This window comes from Micrasema longulum, unplaced genomic scaffold (assembly GCF_059751315.1).
Source record: "Micrasema longulum isolate JH-2025_06_02 unplaced genomic scaffold, ASM5975131v1 h1tg000745l, whole genome shotgun sequence".
Lineage (NCBI taxonomy): Eukaryota > Metazoa > Arthropoda > Insecta > Trichoptera > Brachycentridae > Micrasema > Micrasema longulum.
Window position 1 is genome coordinate 143,138 of NW_028277939.1, and position 21,587 is coordinate 164,724.

At 33.9% G+C, this 21,587-nt stretch overlaps 1 protein-coding gene across 1 annotated transcript in view; it reads left to right on the forward strand.

The window, feature by feature from the left end:
* Positions 1-21,298, forward strand: part of LOC148279219 (uncharacterized) — a 77,409-nt gene extending 56,111 nt beyond the window's left edge. The window contains exons 3-7 of the mRNA XM_088230263.1: positions 8,969-9,146; positions 10,123-10,315; positions 16,991-17,095; positions 18,495-18,602; positions 19,655-21,298. Coding sequence (XP_088086389.1) covers positions 8,969-9,146; positions 10,123-10,315; positions 16,991-17,095; positions 18,495-18,602; positions 19,655-19,831 — 761 coding nt within the window. The 3' untranslated portion in view covers positions 19,832-21,298. The remainder of the gene's footprint in view (positions 1-8,968; positions 9,147-10,122; positions 10,316-16,990; positions 17,096-18,494; positions 18,603-19,654) is intronic.
* The last annotated feature ends 289 nt before the right edge of the window (positions 21,299-21,587 follow it).

Sequence of the window (21,587 nt, forward strand, 5' to 3'; positions counted from 1 at the left end):
GCGGAAGTTTCTCCACTCGATTTCCTTATTCAGGATTTTTACCTGACAGAAGCCATCGAGTCAAAGACACTCGTCCAGGATTCTGGTTCTATTTCACACGCAGAGCTGTATTCGTGGGAACGCTAAGCGCATGGCGAACTGTGACCGGACAGCTCCGGGTCACACACTCCGTCTCGCTCTGCTGGGCGGTTCGAAGGGCATCAGAGCGAGACAGAGAAAGTTGAGAGGATTCTTATGGACTGCGACACGGTACAAATGAAATAGAGTTTAGCGGATAACTATTATTCAACTTAAGATTTAGTTAACGTGCACACATACATACATATAAAGCATCATATTAATTTTCAAGTCAAGTTAGCACATTATTTTTTTATCTATTCCTGAGGATTCACTCTCTCGGGAACAAACACACTAATGAACAACAAATAGATTATTTTTTTATAACTTTATCAAACTTTAAGAAACAACTTTTTTTAAATTTGAATAATAAATGAGTTTCTAGTATTTTAATTTGTTTGAATAATTTGTTTTTTATTTTAAATTGTATTAACATATTACAACAGAGATAAAGAACATTTTAGAGAAGGTAATATAGAAGTCTAGGCATCTACAGGGATTGTGACCTGTCATTGGCTAGTTTAAGTGGCCACTTTACACACTTTGTAACATTCACCATTCTGCCTATATTTGAACATCTACATTCCCTCAATTCTTTCATATGTTGATGTTAGTGAAGTTAAAGAGCTAAAACCTCTATTTATGCGGGTGAGACTTGTCTACAAAAATTTGGGCAATCTCAAAATATTGTTGATAAATCCACCTGGTCCATGAAGAAGTATATAAATCGAAAAAAAAAATTTTCAGGCGTTGCCTAGTGTGTAGGTGAATTTTTTGTATTTTTTTAATTGTTTATTTTTTTTTTTACAATAAACATAAGTGATAAAACAGAGTATTAAAAAAATTAATCATAATTTCAAAGCAATGAAATACATATTAATAGTAAAAATATTAAACAAAAAAATAATTCATTTAGATGAATCTCACCCGCATAAATAAAGGTTTCAGCTCTTCAACTTCACAAACATCAACAGATGAAGTAATTGAAGGAATGTAGATGTTAAAATATGGGCAGAATGGTGAATATTACACAGTGTGTTAAGTGGCCACTTAAACCAGCCAATTACAGGTCATTAGCCCTGTAGATGCCTAGACTTCTACATTACCTTCTCTAAAATGTTCTTTATCTCTATTGTAATATGTTAATGTTAACAGCTCCCAGGGAGTTGAATCCAGTCCTTGTCTACAACAATTTGACAAACTCAAAATATTGTTGTTGAATTGTATTTTTATATTTGAAAATGGCCGGCCTCGCTGTTTAATGGTCAGCGCGTGTTGATATGAACGATTTATTTTAAAGGGTTTTTTTTAAACACTATAATATTTCATAGTTCCTGGGCTGTAAACGTAAAAGCCCTTTGGGCGTTAATAAATAATTAAATACTCCGGTAACATTTATTTTTTTGACAAAATAAATATTTTCTGTTTTGTGATTTCATCGTCATCATTCTATGGATGTTTTTTATTTGTTTATTTTTCCATACGTATATTATTTACAAAGAAATATAATTACAATATTACACTTTAGAAAAATACATCTTAAAATTAAGCTAAAACATGAATTGGAAAAAATGCCCACAAAGACTTCAGCGTCTGAGCGTGGGCCATTCCTTTTTTAATTATTAAAAAGTTAAAAGCAAATATATATTGTATGACATGAACAAGAAAAAAAAGAAAAGAAAAACTAAATTAACACATGCTGATATTAGAACTACGTCTGATTTCCAAAGTATGCTTACACTTAAAACACTTTATTGCTCTTTAGTTCGCCCTATTCTTGAATATGCATCTGTAATCTGGTCCCCTCATTATGCTGTTCATATCAAGCGCTTTGAATCAGTTCAACATCGTTTTATAAGAAAAATTGCATGGAAGATGGGATTGGAAAGAGGAGACTATTCATATTCTGATATGGAGAGGTTTTTAAGCATATCAAGTCTTGAAAAACGCAGATGCATTGCAGATATAATCTGCATGTATAAAATTATGAACTGTCTCATTGATGCCCCTGAAATTTTGCAAAAGATTCTTTTTAACGTTCCCACCCGTAGACTAAGAAATAATGAAATGCTTTTCCTCGGTCACTACAGGACCAATTATGGTGCACAGTCGCCTTTGCCCAGAATGATCAGGCGGGTGAACGATCATCAAGATCTTGATTATTATGGTGTAAGGATGTCTTTCTTTACAAATCAGCTAAAGAATCTGTATAGTTAGCCTATGCTTTTTACTTAATCTAAAAAATCTATCATCTGTCTTTGCTGCTTATTTCTGTTCCTTATATTTTTTTATTCCTTTGTAAAAATTTCTTTTAATTGTAATGTTTATAATGGACTTTGTCCGTAAATAAATAAATAAATAAATAAATAAATAAATAAATAAATATTACGTAAACATGATTTATTTGCAGAATGCATTTATTTTTTATTTTAATTATTTTTTTAAAGAATGTGTCTATCTGTTCGTTCCATGCTGATCCAAGACCTCAAACCTACTTTAAAGTGTACCAGTGATTTGATGTTTTGTAGTTCCTTGGTTAGAAGATTGAAGGATCTTGGACCAACATGTGAGGAGTGCCTCTGTGCGACCTTAGTTTTACATCCTGGATTGCATTCACCGATGTCCACATTGGCCCATTTCACACATGCCACGCAAATCCACTCGGCCCGGTAACTTTCCGTGTACATCCTACAAACGCATTTAAAATCTGTCACCTTTTGTAGGGTGTAATCGGAAAGTTACTGGGCCGGGTGGATTGGCGTGGTATGTGTGAAAAGGGCCATTCTGTGTAAACTGTTAACTCGGGACAGGATCCGGACCCCGATTACGATGGGAAGTTGACATTTATCTTCAATTTTATCTACGAAGTAAAATTAAGTTTTCTGCATGAAAAGCAGAATATGCATACAACTTTTTATTCTAAATATGTTCAAATATAGGTTACCGAAGAAGATACTTTTAATTTTTATGCAAATATACTAATTTCCGTATACAACTTTCAGTTTTTCTTTATGGACAGTCGAAGATAACTCTGTTAATTTCACATTGTGATCGGGGCCCAGGGGTCTTTCTCGTTTATTTTGCCGCGAGAGCGTTTGGAATATCACCCCTGGACTTTTTGGCGTAAGTCTTTCTAAATCCAAACAGTCATTACCATAGACAGATCTTTTCTCGGGGTGTTTTTTTTTCTTTTATCCCAGCAATTTTTTTTTTAGTTGTATTTTATTTCAATAGTACCTGGATACAACAATATTTTGAGTTTGTCCAAAGTTATGCAGACAAGGATTGGATTCAACTCCCTGGGGAGCTGTTAACATTAACATATTGCAATACAACAGAGATGAAGAACATTTTAAAGTAGGTAATATTGAAGTCTAGGCGTCTACGGGGCTTAAGACCTTTCATTGGCTGGTTTAAGTGGCCATTTTACACACTGTGTAACATTCATCATTCTGCCTATATTTTGAACATCTTTATGTCATAAATTCTTTCATCTGTTGATGTTTGTGAAGTTCAAAACCTCAAATCTTTATTTATTCGGATGAGATTCATCTGATTGAATTATTTCACTTACATGCTTGGCAATGCCTGAATTATTTTTTAATAATTTCAATACTTCTTCATGGACCTAGTGGATTTATCAAAAAGTGTGTAAAGTGGCCACTTAAACCAATCAATGACATTTCATAAGCCCTGTAGATGAATTGACTTAAAAATAACCTTCTCGTAAATGTTCTTCTTCTCTGTTGTAATTTGTTCGTACCTGTATGCGAGCACTTTTAAAAAATAATTTGCGTAGTAGGTGAAATGATTCCGCTGGATAAAGGTTTCAGCTCTTTTACTTCCGGTTTACAAAAGTCGACAGATAAAAGAGTTGAGGAAATGTGCATGCTTAAGCATAGGCAGAATGGTGAATGTCACAGTGTGTAAAGTGGCCACTTAAACCAATTAATGTCAGGTCATAAGACTTCCATATTCCCTTCTCAAAAATGTTTGCTGTCTCTGTTGCAACAAATTTAGATGAATTTAGATTTAAGTGTGTTTTATTGAAATTAAATGGACGGGAAGGGAAGGGAAAATTTGGAAAATAAGTGACAAGGATTCGTAGAGGAAGAATGAAGGATAGTTAGAGTGAAAATTGCATTTTTCAACGAAAATAGTAAAAATACTCGTACAAAAATACAAGTTATAATATCTATATCGTTAGTGTAGTGTATTGTGTATAAGTGTAAAGCGACATCTATTTTTTACAGTTCAAACGCAAAACGAGCTTCGGTTTTATTTCAATCGCATGTTTAAAGATCGTTTGTATTTTCAGGCACACGGGTTTGCGTCTTAGATTAAATTTATCCATCTTTTAAGTTAGTGCGAATTGAGTTGTGGTCCCGTGGCTGGTGTCTCGGACTCACGGCTCAAAGGTCCGTGATTCGAACCTCACTCTACCCCAACTTAGTTCCCATTTTCTAATTGTGATTTATTTGGGTCATAATCATAAGAACGAATATTTATTATACTAAAAAAAAGTATTTTATTTTACTTTTTTTTCAACCGGTGGCATCTTTTTAAATTAAAAAAACATTAAATTTCGTTTTGGTTTTTACTTGTTGCATAAAAAATGCAATGTTATTTTATGACTTGATCAATTTTAAAATTGTATTAAATGAATTCAGGACATGAAAATAATCATTCATTGTGTCATATTAATTATATAATTTTATATTTACAACGTGTATAATGTTATGTCATTCACAAGCTATACATGTTTCTTGTTTTGCAGTTTCGATTCTTAAGTAACAATCAATAGTTAATTTATATAACAATGGCCAACAGTTCGAACCCAACCGACAGGTAATCCGTCAAAGAAAATAGAATACAACTGACCCGGGCAATCCCGAAGTCCCGGTCTGCATCCGACTCGTCTTCCTGGTCACTTCCTAGGAGATGGATTCACTGTTGACTCTGAATTTTAACACCTTCGCGATTATTTCGAAGATTTAAAAGGAGATTACAAAAACCCAGTGGCGTGCCCAATATGGCGAAATTTGCAACGATAATTTTTAATGTATTTCCGCCCGTGTGCAGTGACGGAAGACCAGGCGAGCCATCTATCGACGCCCATTAAAACTACGTATTTGATTAACTAATCAAATACGTTGTCCTTTTCGGTTGACTTCATCTTTTCTCAACAGATGTCACTGCCGTGACGAATTCGAACCGATGGCCATTACACAACGAATTAATAAATACTTATTTTCATGCCTTGATGCCATTCAAAAAAAAAAAATTACTCCCATCTCTGTTGCAATCATGTTCCCAACCATGTCACCAGAAGCCAAAATCTGCTATTTGTTAAATTATCTGAAAGTAGTTTTGTGCCCCTATGTCCAGAATGTGTAGATTAGACAAAACGTCACACAACTTTTTCTTCAGGATCGGTCCTTCCGCCTTTTCGAAGATCGTGCGGGGTGAAGATGGATTTGCATTGTTGAACTTGAAGTCTGAAATAACTCCCAAGGGAGGAAATCCAGCAAATCTGCAAACATTTGAACATACTCAAAACATTGTTGAAAAAATATTTGGTTAAGTGTTCTTATTTAATTTGAATTAGGTAAGATTTCTCTCATTTTTAACATTTTTTTAGGAACTTAATTACGTCATTGCATTATACTAATGTTTGTAAAATTACAAATAACCCCTCATATTCATAATAAAACATTATTAACAAATTCATGTGTTCAACAGGTGATCTCATTCAGCTTGTGGGCCACTTCCCTACTGACAATTTCAACTCTTATGACACCAAACCCCTCTCCGACAAACCCTTCAACGTCTTTGACGAACCCACTGTCCTTTTCCACAAACCAAACTACGACAGACCCAAACCAGATTACGATAGACCTAAACCGGACTATGACCGACCCAAACCCGATTATGACAGACCGAAACCAGATTACGATAGGCCTAAACCGGACTACGACAGACCTAAACCGGATTACGATAGACCTAAACCGGATTATGACAGACCAAAACCAGATTACGATAGACCTAAACCGGATTATGACAGACCGAAACCCGAATACAACTGGGTAAAGCCAGATTTCTACCGACCAACCAAACCAAATTTAAACCATTTTGACCAAAATCCTTTTTTCCACGTCAAACCATCCTACCACAACCACTACGAGACCACTACAAACCAAATCCCTCAACCCGACGACTATTACTCTCCCGACAACAACTATGAACCAGTATCTTTGCAAGGGCAAGATGGAGCCGGATATTATGGTGGTGATGACAAAGATCCGAGCTTTCGGGGTAATTTATAAAGTTTGCGCAATCTGAGCACCGATGTATCTTCTTCCATTCTAGCACTTTCATTTATACGAATACCTTAACACCCTTAATTCCGTAGTTTACATAAAAGATTTTTCACCACACACTCATTTTGACAAGGCCAAAAAATTGAGTCCTGAGAATACTCTTTTCCTTCAAATGTATTTATTTGCTCGGTTTGTTACGTCCCACTGGCATTTTCACAACAGATAAATTTAGTTGGTAGGTAAATAATTATACTTTAAAGTTAAACAAATTAACATAAAGTACATTCACGAGCAAATTTAAGCAATAAAATATAAAACCGAGAAAAACATAAAAAACTAAAATTTAATTCACTAAAATTTTAAAGATATTTTTTAAGATAAATGGCAATTTAAATTTTAACAAAACTTTAATGCTAATGAAGAAAGTGCGACACGGTACAAATCCATATAATATTATATCCCTACATAAACAACATCAACCCTGATGGTGGACGCTGTAACGCTATCAAAAACGTCAGAAAAGAGTGCGAACGCTTAAAAGTGTAATAACCCAGAATAATTCATTGCGCACATAAATATATTCTTCCATACGGTAGTTACCTTAGATGAAAGTTTCATGCTCTTCGTAGATTTGTATCAAACTTTCAGACAGGTCTGGTGTTTGCATTTTCCTGTTTCCTTCTTACTTCCTTCTTTTAATTTATAATTCCAGGAATATGTTTTTTTGATCACTTTAATGTTTACATAATGTCACCACCCAATTTTAAATATATGTAGCTAGTACCGAGTATTGCATTTTTCTATTTTATTTATTTTATTTTATTTTATTTTATTTTATTTTATTTTATTTTATTTTATTTTATTTTATTTTATTTTATTTTATTTTATTTTATTTTATTTTATTTTATATTATTTTATTTTATTTTATTTTATTTTATTTTATTTTATTTTATTTTATTTTATTTTATTTTATTTTATTTTATTTTATTTTATTTTATTTTATTTTATTTTATTTTATTTTATTTTATTTTATTTTATTTTATTTTATTTTATTTTATTTTATTTTATTTTATTTTATTTTATTTTATTTTATTTTATTTTATTTTATTTTATTTTATTTTATTTTATTTTATTTTATTTTATTTTATTTTATTTTATTTTATTTTATTTTATTTTATTTTATTTTATTTTATTTTATTTTATATTATTTGGGAAATCAACAGTTCTACATACATATTTTTAGTAAATAAACAGATATAGTGTATAAACTCAGAACTAATAACAGGTTTCCACATCATAGTAAACAAAGTTAGTAAAGAAAATATATTACATATCAAATAAATACATACAATTTACACATAAAAAAATGTTTTTTTCATGTACTCAATAATCAAAGATTTGTTTAATATTTATTTTAAGAACATTAAGTTACTGTAAATTGGGCGGGATAAGGACAAAAATGCTTGAAGAGAGGATAAGGAGGGGAGGGAAGATGTACATATTTATTATTATAATGTCTACTAAGTTACATAATACATTTTTAGTGTAAATTTTAAATCTGACAGAGTGATGTTTGTGTAATCTATATTTTTAAATTTTGTATTGTACATTGAAAAAGTCCTACGAAAAAAGCAATACATATACCTATACTTCCAATCGCACTGGTGACTTGAGATTCATTTACATTTTTTGCCTCTTATTCAAACATTATCACTTGGTTTTGGACACGGTTCACGAATCAAACACAATATTTACTAAGAATTTAATTTTAAAATCTGTCTCCCTCGTTTTTTTAACTGTTTACATTTCACCCAGCTTACACTTAGTATTAGAAAACACTTACAAATTACACATACTAACCAATCTATTATCAAAATCATTAGATTTTTAAAATAATAATTTCCAATTGCAATCATGAAATATTATGAAAAAGTTTGCCAATGATTCCGAAAATTTCTTGGTTAACTTTTTTATTTGACCAAGAAGCGTGTTTCCTTAATTAGGCATTTTTGAGACTGGTAAATCGTTTGCAACATTTCCAACGTATTTATTTTTTAACAACGTTTTGAGAGACAAGAACATCAGGTAAACATTTTATTTGGAAACCGACAACAGAACACTAAAACAGTTAATTTTTATTTGAAAAAAGTTTGTTGTTGGACCGAAATTTGGATTAAGCAATATTAACTTTTTTAAAGTTGTGGATATTACAAAACAACAAAATAAGAAATACTCTGTTTTATTCTCCATGTCCCCATGCCTACTTAAGCAAAAGCGCTCGTTGGTCAAATAAAACTAAACCAAGGAATTTTATTAATATCTTTATCAAAATCAGTAACTTTTGATTTTTAAGTTTTGAAGATTTCCATTTTTAATACTGGAATTGATCTTTGGTGGATTGATTTAATGAATAAACTATCTGTGTTGGATGATCAATTGATAATATCGTTGTTTATTTCATACTTGTATGTAGAAACTTGTTCCAAGTCGTCGTTGGTATTACTCTAACTTCTCCGTTTTTCTTTCTCCAGCCTGTGGAGAGCTGTACACGCGGTCTAACAGGATCGTCGGAGGCCACTCCACGGCTTTCGGTTCCCATCCTTGGCAAGCCGCTCTCATCAAGTCTGGTTTCCTCAGCAAGAAGCTGTCGTGTGGAGGCGCCTTGGTCTCCGACAGATGGGTGGTGACGGCTGCTCACTGTGTGGCTACGTAAGTAAATATTCTCTTCTACTGCCCACATTACCATTTTCCCTGCCGGTTAGGAAGACATAAGCTATTTACATCTTAAATAACATCCGTATCTTCTTTTTTTCGTTAATAAATTGAAGAACGAAAACTTATATCTGTATTGCCGAATCTGTTTTGGATTTGATCAAATTTGTTAGTCAGATAATTTTTGTTTTATTTTTTAATGAATTATTACTAAGCGTATGGTAAAAAAAACTGCACAAAACTCTGATTAAATCAATCTTTGCATTTGCTTTTGAAACCTGGGTTATGACAAATAATGTTGAGGGAACCATTGCAGCTTTTGAAAGAAGCATCCTCAGAATTCTCTATAGCCCTGTGAGAGGACACAACTATTGGCGTTGTCGCTACAATAAGGAACTATATGAAATCTACAGAGCGCCCAATATAATAGACTCCGTCACGGTGGGCTGGCCTTATAATTAGAATGGATGACGAAAACTTCAACTCCCTCTGTGCCACAAGGATGACGAAAACCGTAAAGGCCCAAAATGCGATAGAAGGATAGCATCAGTGGGGATCCGACAACGTTGGAAGTGAGGAACTGGAGAAGAAAGGCAGAAGGCCGGCAGGAGTGGAGGAGTTTTCTGGATACAGCCATGATCCAAGCCTCAACTCAGATCTGTTGAGCTTATAACGATGATGGTGTTGGCAGAAAACAGTTTTAAGGAAATGAAAGCATCATAATAAAAAAAGCTATGGATAATTTAGAGGCTAGATAGATTTTCTATCAATTCAGAAACCGCAGTCTGGAAGTCCTCTGGATCACCAGTATAGCGCTGTTCAAGATATTATTATTAATGTAGGGATATTTAAGTGAGGCTCCACACTCGACCCCTACTATCCTAAATCTGAATTGCTTAGCTCAAAAACATCCGTTAAAATTTTTCGCAATTAATATCAAACGTTTTCACCCGTGTTTTTCCTCATCTTCCAGCACTCCAAACTCCAACCTGCGCGTGCGGCTGGGCGAGTGGGACGTGCGAGCTCAGGCCGAGCGGATCCCTCACGAGGAGTTCCCCGTGGAGAGGAAGGAGGTTCACCCGGCCTACAGCCCCACGGACTTCAAGAACGACGTGGCGCTGGTCCGTCTCGGGAGGTCGGTGGCCTTTAAGCAGCACATCCTACCGGTGAGACACTTGAAGACAAGACACGTTACAACTTTATTTATTTATTATTTATTATTTTAACAACTTAATTTCTTGCCAAAAACCAAAAGCTTTTCTGCGCATTTGTCGATCTGCAAAAAGCGTTTGATAGAGTTGACAGAGAAAAATTATGGAAGGTGTTATCGGAGTACGGAGTAAGCGGAAATCTAACACGTGCTATTGCTTCTCTGTATAAAGACAGCACAGCATGTGTTAGGATAAATGGATCATACACATCGTGGTTTGACATTCATAAAGGAGTGAAGCAGGGATGTGTTATGTCACCATGGCTGTTCAACGTGTATATCGATAACTGCATGAAAGAACTGAAAGGCTTAAGAATCCGGAGCAAAAATGGGTGATTTAAAAGTCAATTGTCTTTTGTATGCTGACGATGCTGTACTCCTTGCTAATAACAAAGAGGAACTGCAATTCTTGGTAACAAAGGTCTACGATGTATGCAAGAGAAGCGATTTGCTGATGAATGTCGATAAATCGAATGTGATGGTTTTTGAAAGAAATGAAAGTATGACTAAATGTGAAATCACTGTGAATAGAGTTATACTAAAACAAGTAGAGGAATTTGTGTATCTGGGAAGTATGTTCACTAGGGATGGAATGACTGAGAAAGATATTGAAAGGAGGGTGAGTGCCGGGAACAGAGTGAACGGTGCACTTAAATGACGGAGTATCATCATAGGGGACATTAATATTAATACGCTGGGCCAAAGGCACAGGCAGTGTGAAGACTACTTGTGCGTTATGGCTGAACACAATTTCATATGTAACATAGACGCACCGACAAGAGTGCAAGGTACCTCTGAATCTTGCCTTGACCATATCAATACTCGTAACGTGCACAATTCTCTTACATTTATTATACAGAACACTATAACCGATCATTACACTACCGGTATTAGTATCCGAATAAACACGCCAAAAAAGAAAGTTAATAAATTTACAAATTCAATAAACTATTCAAATCTTTCAAGGGACCTCGAATCCGAGTTGTGGGAGGACATACTTCAACAAACTGACACTGACAAAGCGATGAATATTTTTGTAAAAAAAATTGAACATTACGTTGATAAAAATACTTTCAGTAAGTCGGTGGCACACAAAAAATTTCATCTTACTCCTTGGATTACGGATAGTATTGTAAAATCAATTCATAAGAGAAATCACTTACATAAAATAGCAAAAAAAGATCCACTTAATGAAAGTAAACAAAAATATTATTTAAAATACAGAAATGTGTGTAAATATGTTATTAGAAGAGCAAAGGAGATATATTATAAAAATCTCCTGAGTAACAATAATTCTCCGGGTAAAATCTGGGAAACAATTCGAGAAATTACAAAAACTAAATCAAAAAAGGGGCCTGAAATTACATCTATAATTTTGCCAGACTCTACAAATACTAATGATCCCCAAATAATAGCCCATATTGCCAATGAATATTTTACTACAGTAGATTCTAAATTATCTGAAGCTATATTTTATTTTATTTTTATTTTATTAGGGAAATCAACAGTTCTACATACATATTTTTAGTAAACAAACAGATATAGTGTATAAACTCAGAACCAATAACAGATTTCCACATAGTATACAAAGTTAGTAAAGAATATATATATTACATATCAAATAAATACAAACAATTTATACATATAAAAATGTTATTTTCAAGTACTCAATAATCAAAGATTTTTTAAATATTAATTTTAAGAACATTAAGTTACTGTAAATTGGGCGGGATAAGGACAAAAAAGGAATTATTATATTATGTGAATCCAAACTGAATGAATGTAATCTAGCATCATCTATTAATGTCAAGAACATAATGCCATCGTTTCAACTAAATAAAATATCAGAACAAGAAATCATTAAAATTATCACTAGTCTAAAAAAAACGTATTCCAAGGGTCCTGACGTTGTTAATACTTTTATGTTAAAACAATTAAAAAATTTCATTGCCAAACCTCTGTCGCACATTTTCAATCTAAGTTTCTCATCAGGAATTTTTCCAACACAACTTAAACAATCAATAGTGCAACCAATCTTTAAATCGGGTGATCAACAGAATATAGAAAATTACAGACCAATATCGTTGGTAAGTGCATATTCAAAAGTATTGGAGAAAGCATTCAAAAATAGACTAAGCGATTATGTAGAGAGTAAAAACTTACTTAGTGACAACCAATTTGGATTTAGACCAGGTAAAAACACAGATGACGCAATAAAAAAATTAACCGGAGCATTAGTAAACAACATTAACAATGGTAAGAAAACACTTGCAATTTTTCTTGACTTGGCAAAAGCGTTTGACACCATATCGCACAAAATTCTTTTAAAAAGAGTTGAAAACATTGGGATCACAGGTAGACCTCTAAATTGGTTACACAGTTTCATTTCCAACAGATTACAGAGGGTTAAAATTGGAGAATGCAGCAGTACTGCTTTAGAAATGAATTTTGGGGTACCACAGGGTAGTACGCTAGGACCTTTGCTGTTTATTATATATATAAACGAATTGTGTAATTTAAATATTAACGCTCGTATAATCACCTTTGCAGACGATACAGTTCTTGTATTTGAAGGTGATAATTGGGAGGAAACACATGTTAAGGCCGAAACAGGAATGAATATTCTTAAAAACTGGCTCAAAGATAATTTGCTGACACTAAACTCAAAGAAAACAAAATACGTAAAATTCAGCCCAAATATAAAAGGCCTACCAAGAATAGAATTAAGGATAAAAATTCATAATACAAATTGTAACACGCTTACCAGCTGTAATTGCTACCATCTGAAATGTGTACAAGACATCAAATATTTAGGAATCTTTATTGACGCACACCTTAACTGGAGAAAACACATTAACTATTTAGTGGGTAGAGTTAGGAAACTAATCTATATCTTTATAACACTGCGTAACATATTGTCCATTGTAGATATTAAAAGTATATACTATGGTTTGTGCAACTCTGTTTTGGCTTACGGATGTATTTGTTGGGGATGAGCTGCCAAGACTATTCTTGATCCCTTGGTTAAGGTACATAAATCAATATTGAGGATAATATTGCGAAAACCGTACAATCATCCGAGTGAAGGCCTTTTCAAATCCTTAGACGTCCTTGGCTTAAGGCAAATCTACATGAGGAAAGTAATACTTGACATCCACAAAAATAGGAGCACTCAGGTGATTGTGAGTCATGCGCACTTAACCAGGAGTACAGTAAGAAACGATTTGGTGATTCCAATAGCACGTACAGCGGTATTCCAAAAATCATTTCTATATAACGGACCTAAACTATACAATCTGATACCGTCTTTTTGGAAATCTGATAAACCATCAGTTTTGAAAAGAAATTTAAAAATTTGGTTGACAGACATTGGAAGTAAGGAATCGGAGAATTTATTGAAGATAGTAATCTAAATATTATGCTATCCCACTGAATCATATATAAATTTATTGTATTTTCGCATGTGCATATATATCGTGTATGAATGTGTGTATATATATGTATATGTATGTATATGTGTGTATATATGTATGTATGTGTATATGTATGTACGAAGTATGTATGCTTTATATTTGTGTATTTAATTGTATTTTTACATTTAATGTAAACTAAATTTTTTTTTTCTTTTCTTCTCTTTTGGGCTATAACTGTTTTTTTTTTATTTCTTCAATATAGTTTTTTTTATTTATAGGAAAAATATTCGTAAACCATATTTGCCGCAACAAATCGGTTTCTTAGAACAGGCATTTGCCCATATAGGAACCGATTGCAACATTAGGCGTATTAATATTTCTGGCTTGCCGACCCTTCATATACTGAGCCTACTCCTAGTACTAGCAGAATTTTGCCAGAGTGTTTTTTGTGCCATTTTGTAACATTGTATGTTTAAACTAATAAATAAATAAATAAATAAATAAATAAATAAATAAATAAAATAAATAAATCGACCTTGGCAAATAAATGGTTGTCACAAGAGGCAAAATTGGCAGTTCACAACGGAGTCCTGGTCCCATCCCTGATGTATGGGAGCGAAGTATGGACTTGGAAAAACAGGGATGAAAGTAAGCTGAATGCTGTCGAAATGCGATCTCTCAGGCGAATATGTGGTAAAACTATGTACGATAAATGCACAAATGTTGAGATCCGTACATTATGTAAGGCTGAGACAAGCATTATCGACAAAATCAAGAAAGGAGCTCTGCGCTGGTTTGGACATGTAGAACGAATGGACAGCGAGAGAACGGCTAAGAATATTTACAATGCGAATGTTGATGGATGCAGAAATAGAGGAAGACCGAGAAAGACATGGCATGACCAAATCCAACAAATACTTAAAGATGGACATGTCAAAAGTCGGAATAATCGGCGCGCGTGCATGAGAAGATGTATGAATGTAGAGGAAGCGAGATCTGTATGCAAAGATAGAGTGTTGTGGCGTTCTATCCTCTCTGCTTACCCTTACGGGGAAACGGCGTGATGGTTTGTTTGTTTGTTTGTTTTGTTTATTTATTATCAAACACGTGTACAAGTAACTGAATAAAAAGAACATATAACTTTATAGCGAAGACAAACAAGGGCAATAAAATAATGGTATCTTATATATCCATAAACACGATTAACATATAAGACTTCGATCTAACCCATCATTCATTTTCATCCCACACTGTGTTGATGGCGAGGAATTTACGAAAAGCCGGAAAAGATCTATCGCAAATAATTCCAAGTTGCGCAACGAGTACGTAGTATTTAAAACTGTCTGAATATTTTGTTATTATCTCTTTTTATTAAGTTAGTCTTCTTTGATTATTCTCAAATGTAAAAATATTTCAAAAAAGTATATTATTAAGTGTCCTCGGCACGGGTAACCGAGTGAGGTCACATTATTTTTATTATTAATTATAAATTGTAAGAGAAAAATATGAATAAATGAATGAATGAATGAATGAGTAATCTACACATTCTGGACGGTGGAACATAAAAACCAAAGTCACTCTTAAAAGATTTGATGAACAGCAAATTTTGACATCTGGTGACACGGTTGGGAACATACGACAAAGGACATCACTTACAGCATGAAGTATTTTGAAAAGGCATATAAGGTCCATCTCTCTACTACGTTTCTCTAATGAAGACGAATTGAGAGATTGCTCTATTTTAAAATGGAAATAACTACCCTTTATAATCCAAGCAACCATGCCACTTTTCACAAACTTAACACAAACAGATAATGTGACATTTATTTTTTTGCAACAGAGGGGGAAAAAATTTTTGAGAAAGGAATGTGGAAGTCATACAGGGCTTATGCTTACACCTTGCATATTTTGAATATTCACCATTCTGCCTATTTTTAACCATCTTCATTTCCCTAACTTTTCCATCGGTTAGATTCATCCGTCTGAACCATTTCACCTACTAAGCAACGCTTGAAAATATTTTTTCAATTTTTATACGTCTTATACCAGTTAATTCAACAATATTTTGAGAATGTCCAAGTGTAGATAGCCTAGACTTTCTCTCTTGGAGAGTTATTTACATTTTAATTTGTTGCAACAGAGAGGGAAAACATTTTTGAGAAGGATGGAAGAAATAAATTTCAATCTAAATAACTCCCGAGGGAGGAAATCCGGCCTGTCTACAAACATTTTGACACACTCAAAACATTGTTAGATAATGTAACCTTGGGTGACAACTGGAAACGTATTGTTGGCAATGTATTTCTTTTAAATTTTCTATAGCAGTTATTTACAACTCCATAGCTAATAGATCTAAAATCAAAATATTTGGGTTAATCATGAGAACGCCACTATTTTTTTTTAATGTTAAGTGCTGTGGATGTTCAATAACCTTGTCCTTATTTTAAAAGATTAAGTCCAAAAGAAAATATTCCATCGGAAGTTAAAATTGAATGAGAGGAGCCAAAAAAACATATCAAAATTTAAAATAATGGTCAAGACATATGTGATAAACAATTTATAAATTAAATATATTTTCAATGTTATTATTAGAACACACATAACAATATGTATGATATGTGTGTCCTACTTTAAGATTTAAATAAAAAATATAAAAAATTACTTACATTTGGAACTCGAGATGAAAAAACCATTTCTCGCTATTATAATATTGTGTTCGGTCAGCTCAATACCTTTCAGGCTTTGTACACTAATAACAGAATGAATTGATGGACTGTATTGATATTGTACTCACTATTCAATTCTTCCTTTTCTTTCTCTTATGTTCACTTCACTTTTATTGTTGCACGGATACCGGTATCCTGTAAATGTTGATGAGATGTGTATTTTAGACTGTTTATGTAACACTGATACACTTTGTCAGAAGTATGCGGATGCAGGATATGATAAGGATTTAACAGAGTAACACCTTTCACAAGGTGACTTGCTCACAGAACGGTAGTACAACAGCAATTTGAATTAGGAAGGATGTAGGTAGGAACGGAATATTTACAGCCTTTTATGAGTTGCAAGTATGAAAAAATTTAAATTTAGTAATTATAAGTTTTATCAGTGACTAGTGGTCTAAATTATTGCAGTTGGACAGAATAGTTGATATCTTTTTTTTCGCTTTCAAAATGTTGTAGACAATGAATAAAGAGCTTTTTGTTCTATTTCAGGTTTGTCTTCCAGCCAAGGAGATGAAATTAGCTGGCAAGATGGCCACTGTTGCTGGATGGGGAAGAACTAAGCACGGGCAGAGCACTGTCCCTGCTGTGCTGCAGGTGATGTTCGAAATCACTCCAGAAATTACAAATATAATTATATGCAAGGCAAAACATTAAAAAAATATTGCTCATCTAAGCGAGAGACTTCATAGTGAGAATACATAGTGCATAGCCCCTTTAGATGTGAAAATGTATTTCAATATTTTAAAACGCTTCATTTTATCTCTCTCTAGAGCATTGCGTACTGTAGATCACAGATACACAATGCGTGCCAACTCATGCTTGTTTCGACAATTAAGGATCTTGGGGTCGTCAATAAAAGCAGATTGACTATTCACGCTCACATCGAGAGAACGTGTGACCTTTCACTGAAGATGTTGGGTTTAATTATTCGAACTGGCAGGGTCTTCAATAATCCCCGTACCAGGCTTGAGAGTGCCTCAGTGATATGGAGTCGCATAATTATGCAATCGCTATAGCTCAGCAGTTTGCAACTTATGAGCGATGGATTCACACTGACCCATTTTTTCAGACTGATAAGAGGTTTTATCGTGAACTCTGCTATTTTAGACAGTATCAATTTTTATGTTCGCGATATTTATCTCGGACAGCGTCAACACAGTCTGTTTTACCTCCTGGCTTCTAAAACCAACTGCTTCTGGTTTTGCCGATTAAGGAGCAGTTAGGCCACTGCTGGATAGAGGCCTCTTCTAAACGTCTTCATATCTTATTATAACCCGCTTTCATAATCCATGTTTTACTGGCTATCGAGGCATGTCATTAACTCATCTTTCCTGTGGCCTTCCAACACTTCTCTTGTTTGCCCAATGGTCTCCACTTTATTATTCTGTGTGTCCATCTGCCTTCATTATGCCTCGCTACTCATCCTGCCCACTGCCATTTCAATTTTGCTGCATGATTTATGATATCCACTACTCTGGTTTGGCGCCTTCCTTAATTTATTATTATATATATAAGACGTAAAACGAGCATCTGTCTTTCCATGGATCATTGAGTGTATTTTAGTTTCTAGATACTTTTCTGTGTTACAGACATGATTTTTAGTCTGTACGTCGTCACCGACAATATACGCTATTCATGGACTTGTCTTTTTAAGCATACAGGAGAGGGAGAGTATTATACTTTAATAATGTCAAATTATTGCTCAGGGGTTCCTGGTTTGATATGTTGTTCCAATATAACGCCTTAAATGTTTTGTTTTTGTAATGTTATTTTGGTCAAATAAATTGATTTATATTTAAAATTTTCTGGAACAGAGTTAGGGCGCAATGCGAGTGTAATTTCCTAAGCAGTGGAGTGATATGACTGAACTTAGAGATTACAAAAATAATTCTCCCTGCAGCATTTAATACGTCTGTAGGCGAATCTTCGACTCGTCGGGGTTGACCCGCGTAGATGCATCCCCTATTTATGCAATAATTTTTTTGTGTCGTAGGAGGTAGACGTCGAGGTGATTCCCAATGAAAGATGCCAGCGCTGGTTTAGGGCAGCAGGAAGAAGAGAGACGATTCACGATGTTTTTCTGTGCGCTGGATATAAAGAGGTCAGTTTCTGAGTAATTTTTGTTTTTGTTTTAAATTATAAAGTGATTCTCATATTCGAAAGCATCCGGAGGGTGTGTACCGATAACGGGATAAAATTGGATTTAAAAATGAGATCGGATTAAAAAAAAATTCAATCTCTAAAAGTATTTTTGGTATGCAAATATGAAAATCTATAGCTTTGACTATTTAGTAACTTAAATCAAATACCAAATGTTATTTAATATTTGTATAAAACCACTTTCCGACTTTTCTATGTCTACCGGTTTCGAAACGTACCACTTTACGATGTTCCAATGTAATGGTCACCCTATAACTATTAAACTCACGCCCTTAATTTGAATTAATACTGTTTTTGTCCAGCCTGGGTGTTCGGCGCTTTTATTAACAACTTTTATTGTAAGTTCGTTGGTTTTATTTTGTTTGTTAAAAGACTATTAAACCAAGCCAAAATTCTTTTTTTCCGTTTTTATATACCTTATTATCAGCGCTATGATTTTTTAAAGTTTTGTATTTGTGAAATAACCCCACCCCGCGTGTGACGTCAGAGGTTCTATTTCGCTTATTTTCGATCAGTTCTGCCCATCGGTCCATTGACGGCATGCAAACCGGAAATCTTCCATAACTCTCTTATAATTGGTTGACTCATATGAACTAGTGACGTCGTTCAAAGAAGTTCATTTTTATAAAAATAATTATAATAATTTTTTTCGTAGATTTGAAACTTTGCCGTACAATTTAATGCTCCAATTTTTACCGCGGGGCTGAAGTCCCTCATTGTTTGTTAATATATGAAAATATATATACAAGATATTACTATTTGTCATAGGGCTGAAAAGGCTGCAGTGCATCAACAAGTGGGGAAAAAGGACCTGCTTGCAAATCGCAGATTTTACCCTTACCAAATAAGGTTTAGCTAAAACACTCTTCCTGCTAAATTTATAAGTGTAAAAGCTACAATATATGATCATCTATAATGCTCTACGTTTGCTCACAACAAGCGCCGTGCAGAAAGTTTACAGACTTATTAAAAGCGATTCTTTTTTTCTTCCAGGGTGGCAGAGACTCCTGCCAAGGTGATTCTGGGGGTCCTCTGACCATGAAGGTGGAAGGAAGAAACACCCTAATCGGGCTCGTGTCCTGGGGAATCGGTTGCGGTAGAGAACATCTACCAGGAGTTTACACCAATATACAAAAATTTGTGCCGTGGATTGAAAAAGTCATGAACTGATGATGACCATAAACTAGATTTATATAAATACATACATTTCCTATGCTTGCTCCATTTTTGGAGCGAATGGCGCCGATAGACTTTAGCGGATGTCAACTCCTGCGCGTCCTTAGACATAAACTCCCAGCCATGGACATCTGAGACTTGAAAAGTAGACATCAGAAGACATTCTCAGTTTTAAGGACTGATGGTCTTTTTATTTTTTTAACCGTTCAGTTTGAGAAAATTACAAGAACATGGACATATTCTAGGTAATTGTGAAGAATCTTATAATTTTATACAAAAATATACTAAGAGTAACAAATTACAACAGGGATGGAGAATACCTTAAAGAAGGGAATATGTAAGTCTTGGCATGTACAGGGCTTATGATCTGTCATTGGCTGGTTTAAGTGGCCACTTTAACCATTGTAACATTCACCATTTTGCCTATGTTTGAACATCCATATTTTTTACATTCTTCCATATATTGATTTTAGTGAAGTCAAAGAGCTGAAACCTTTATTGCTGTAAAGAGATTTATCTGACTGAATCATTTCCCATACTAGGCAACGCCTGAAAACAATTATCCAATTTTTCAGCTTCTTCCCTTCTTTAAGGTATTCTCCGTCCCTGTTGTAATTTGTTAATCTTAATAACTCCCGAGGGGGTGAAATCCAGTCTTTTATCTACAAACATTTGGGCAAACTTAAATATTGTAATATACTAAAAGTGTACACTATACTATGATGAGAGGAGACGAGAGGTGATGGGAAGGAAAGAAGAAGGAGAAAGAAGCAACTCAAACATTTAAATAGTGATATTTCAATCTTGATTTAAATGTTAATATAGAAGAGGCGTCTCTAAAATCAGTAGGTAGATTATTTCACAGTCAAGCAGCTACTACTGCGATGGAGGAAGCAAAAAAATAAGAGCAGTGAAGGGGTATTAACAAGGTTCTCTCGTTACCAGAGCGAAGAGATAGTCCATGTTGTGTTAGAGGCTGGAAAAGCTCTCTCAGATAAACAGGCAAAGTGGGATGTTGTGAAGAAGTGATAGAATTAGAATGTTTTTTCTTTTAAGATTCCAATGCAATTTTCATTTGATCCAACTCTGGTGGTTTCATTGCCACTTTTGCCGTGTGTTAGGCAATTAGTATTGAAAGCTACGTCATTTTTCATTTTTCTCAGTCATTTTTCTCATGACTCATTTTCATTAGTCATTTTTCTCATGACCATATTGCAATCACACGAAAAGTACAGAAAATTTAACTAATTTCCATGCATTGCAAAATTAAATATTCATTGTATGAATTTAATATCATAGGGTAGCCACCGACACCCTCCGTACAAGTCTCCATAATAATAATTCCATAATTATGCAATCGCTACAGCTTTTGTCAACGCTTTTAATTTCTTAAATGTTATCTAGTCGCGTTGAAGGGGTTCGGGATTGTTAGTAAGTTCGACATTTAACAATTTCAACACCGAGAAAGGGAAAAGATAAAGCAAAAATGTTTTTTTCAATTGAACGTAGTTATGCAGAAAGCAGCCAGTCCAAAATTTTGAAAAAATTAGATTGATTTTTGTTATCGGGTGCAGTAAGGTCAATTTATTGTTCGGTTAAAAACAGCCAGGCCATTTTTATAAAAAAAACACTGTGAAAATTACCTTTAGGAAATAGTGTTGATCACAATAATGAAAAAACATGTCTTAATTTAAACTTATTTATTTTATTGACGGACTTATGCAGTCTATTCTAACGATGGTAAATAAAA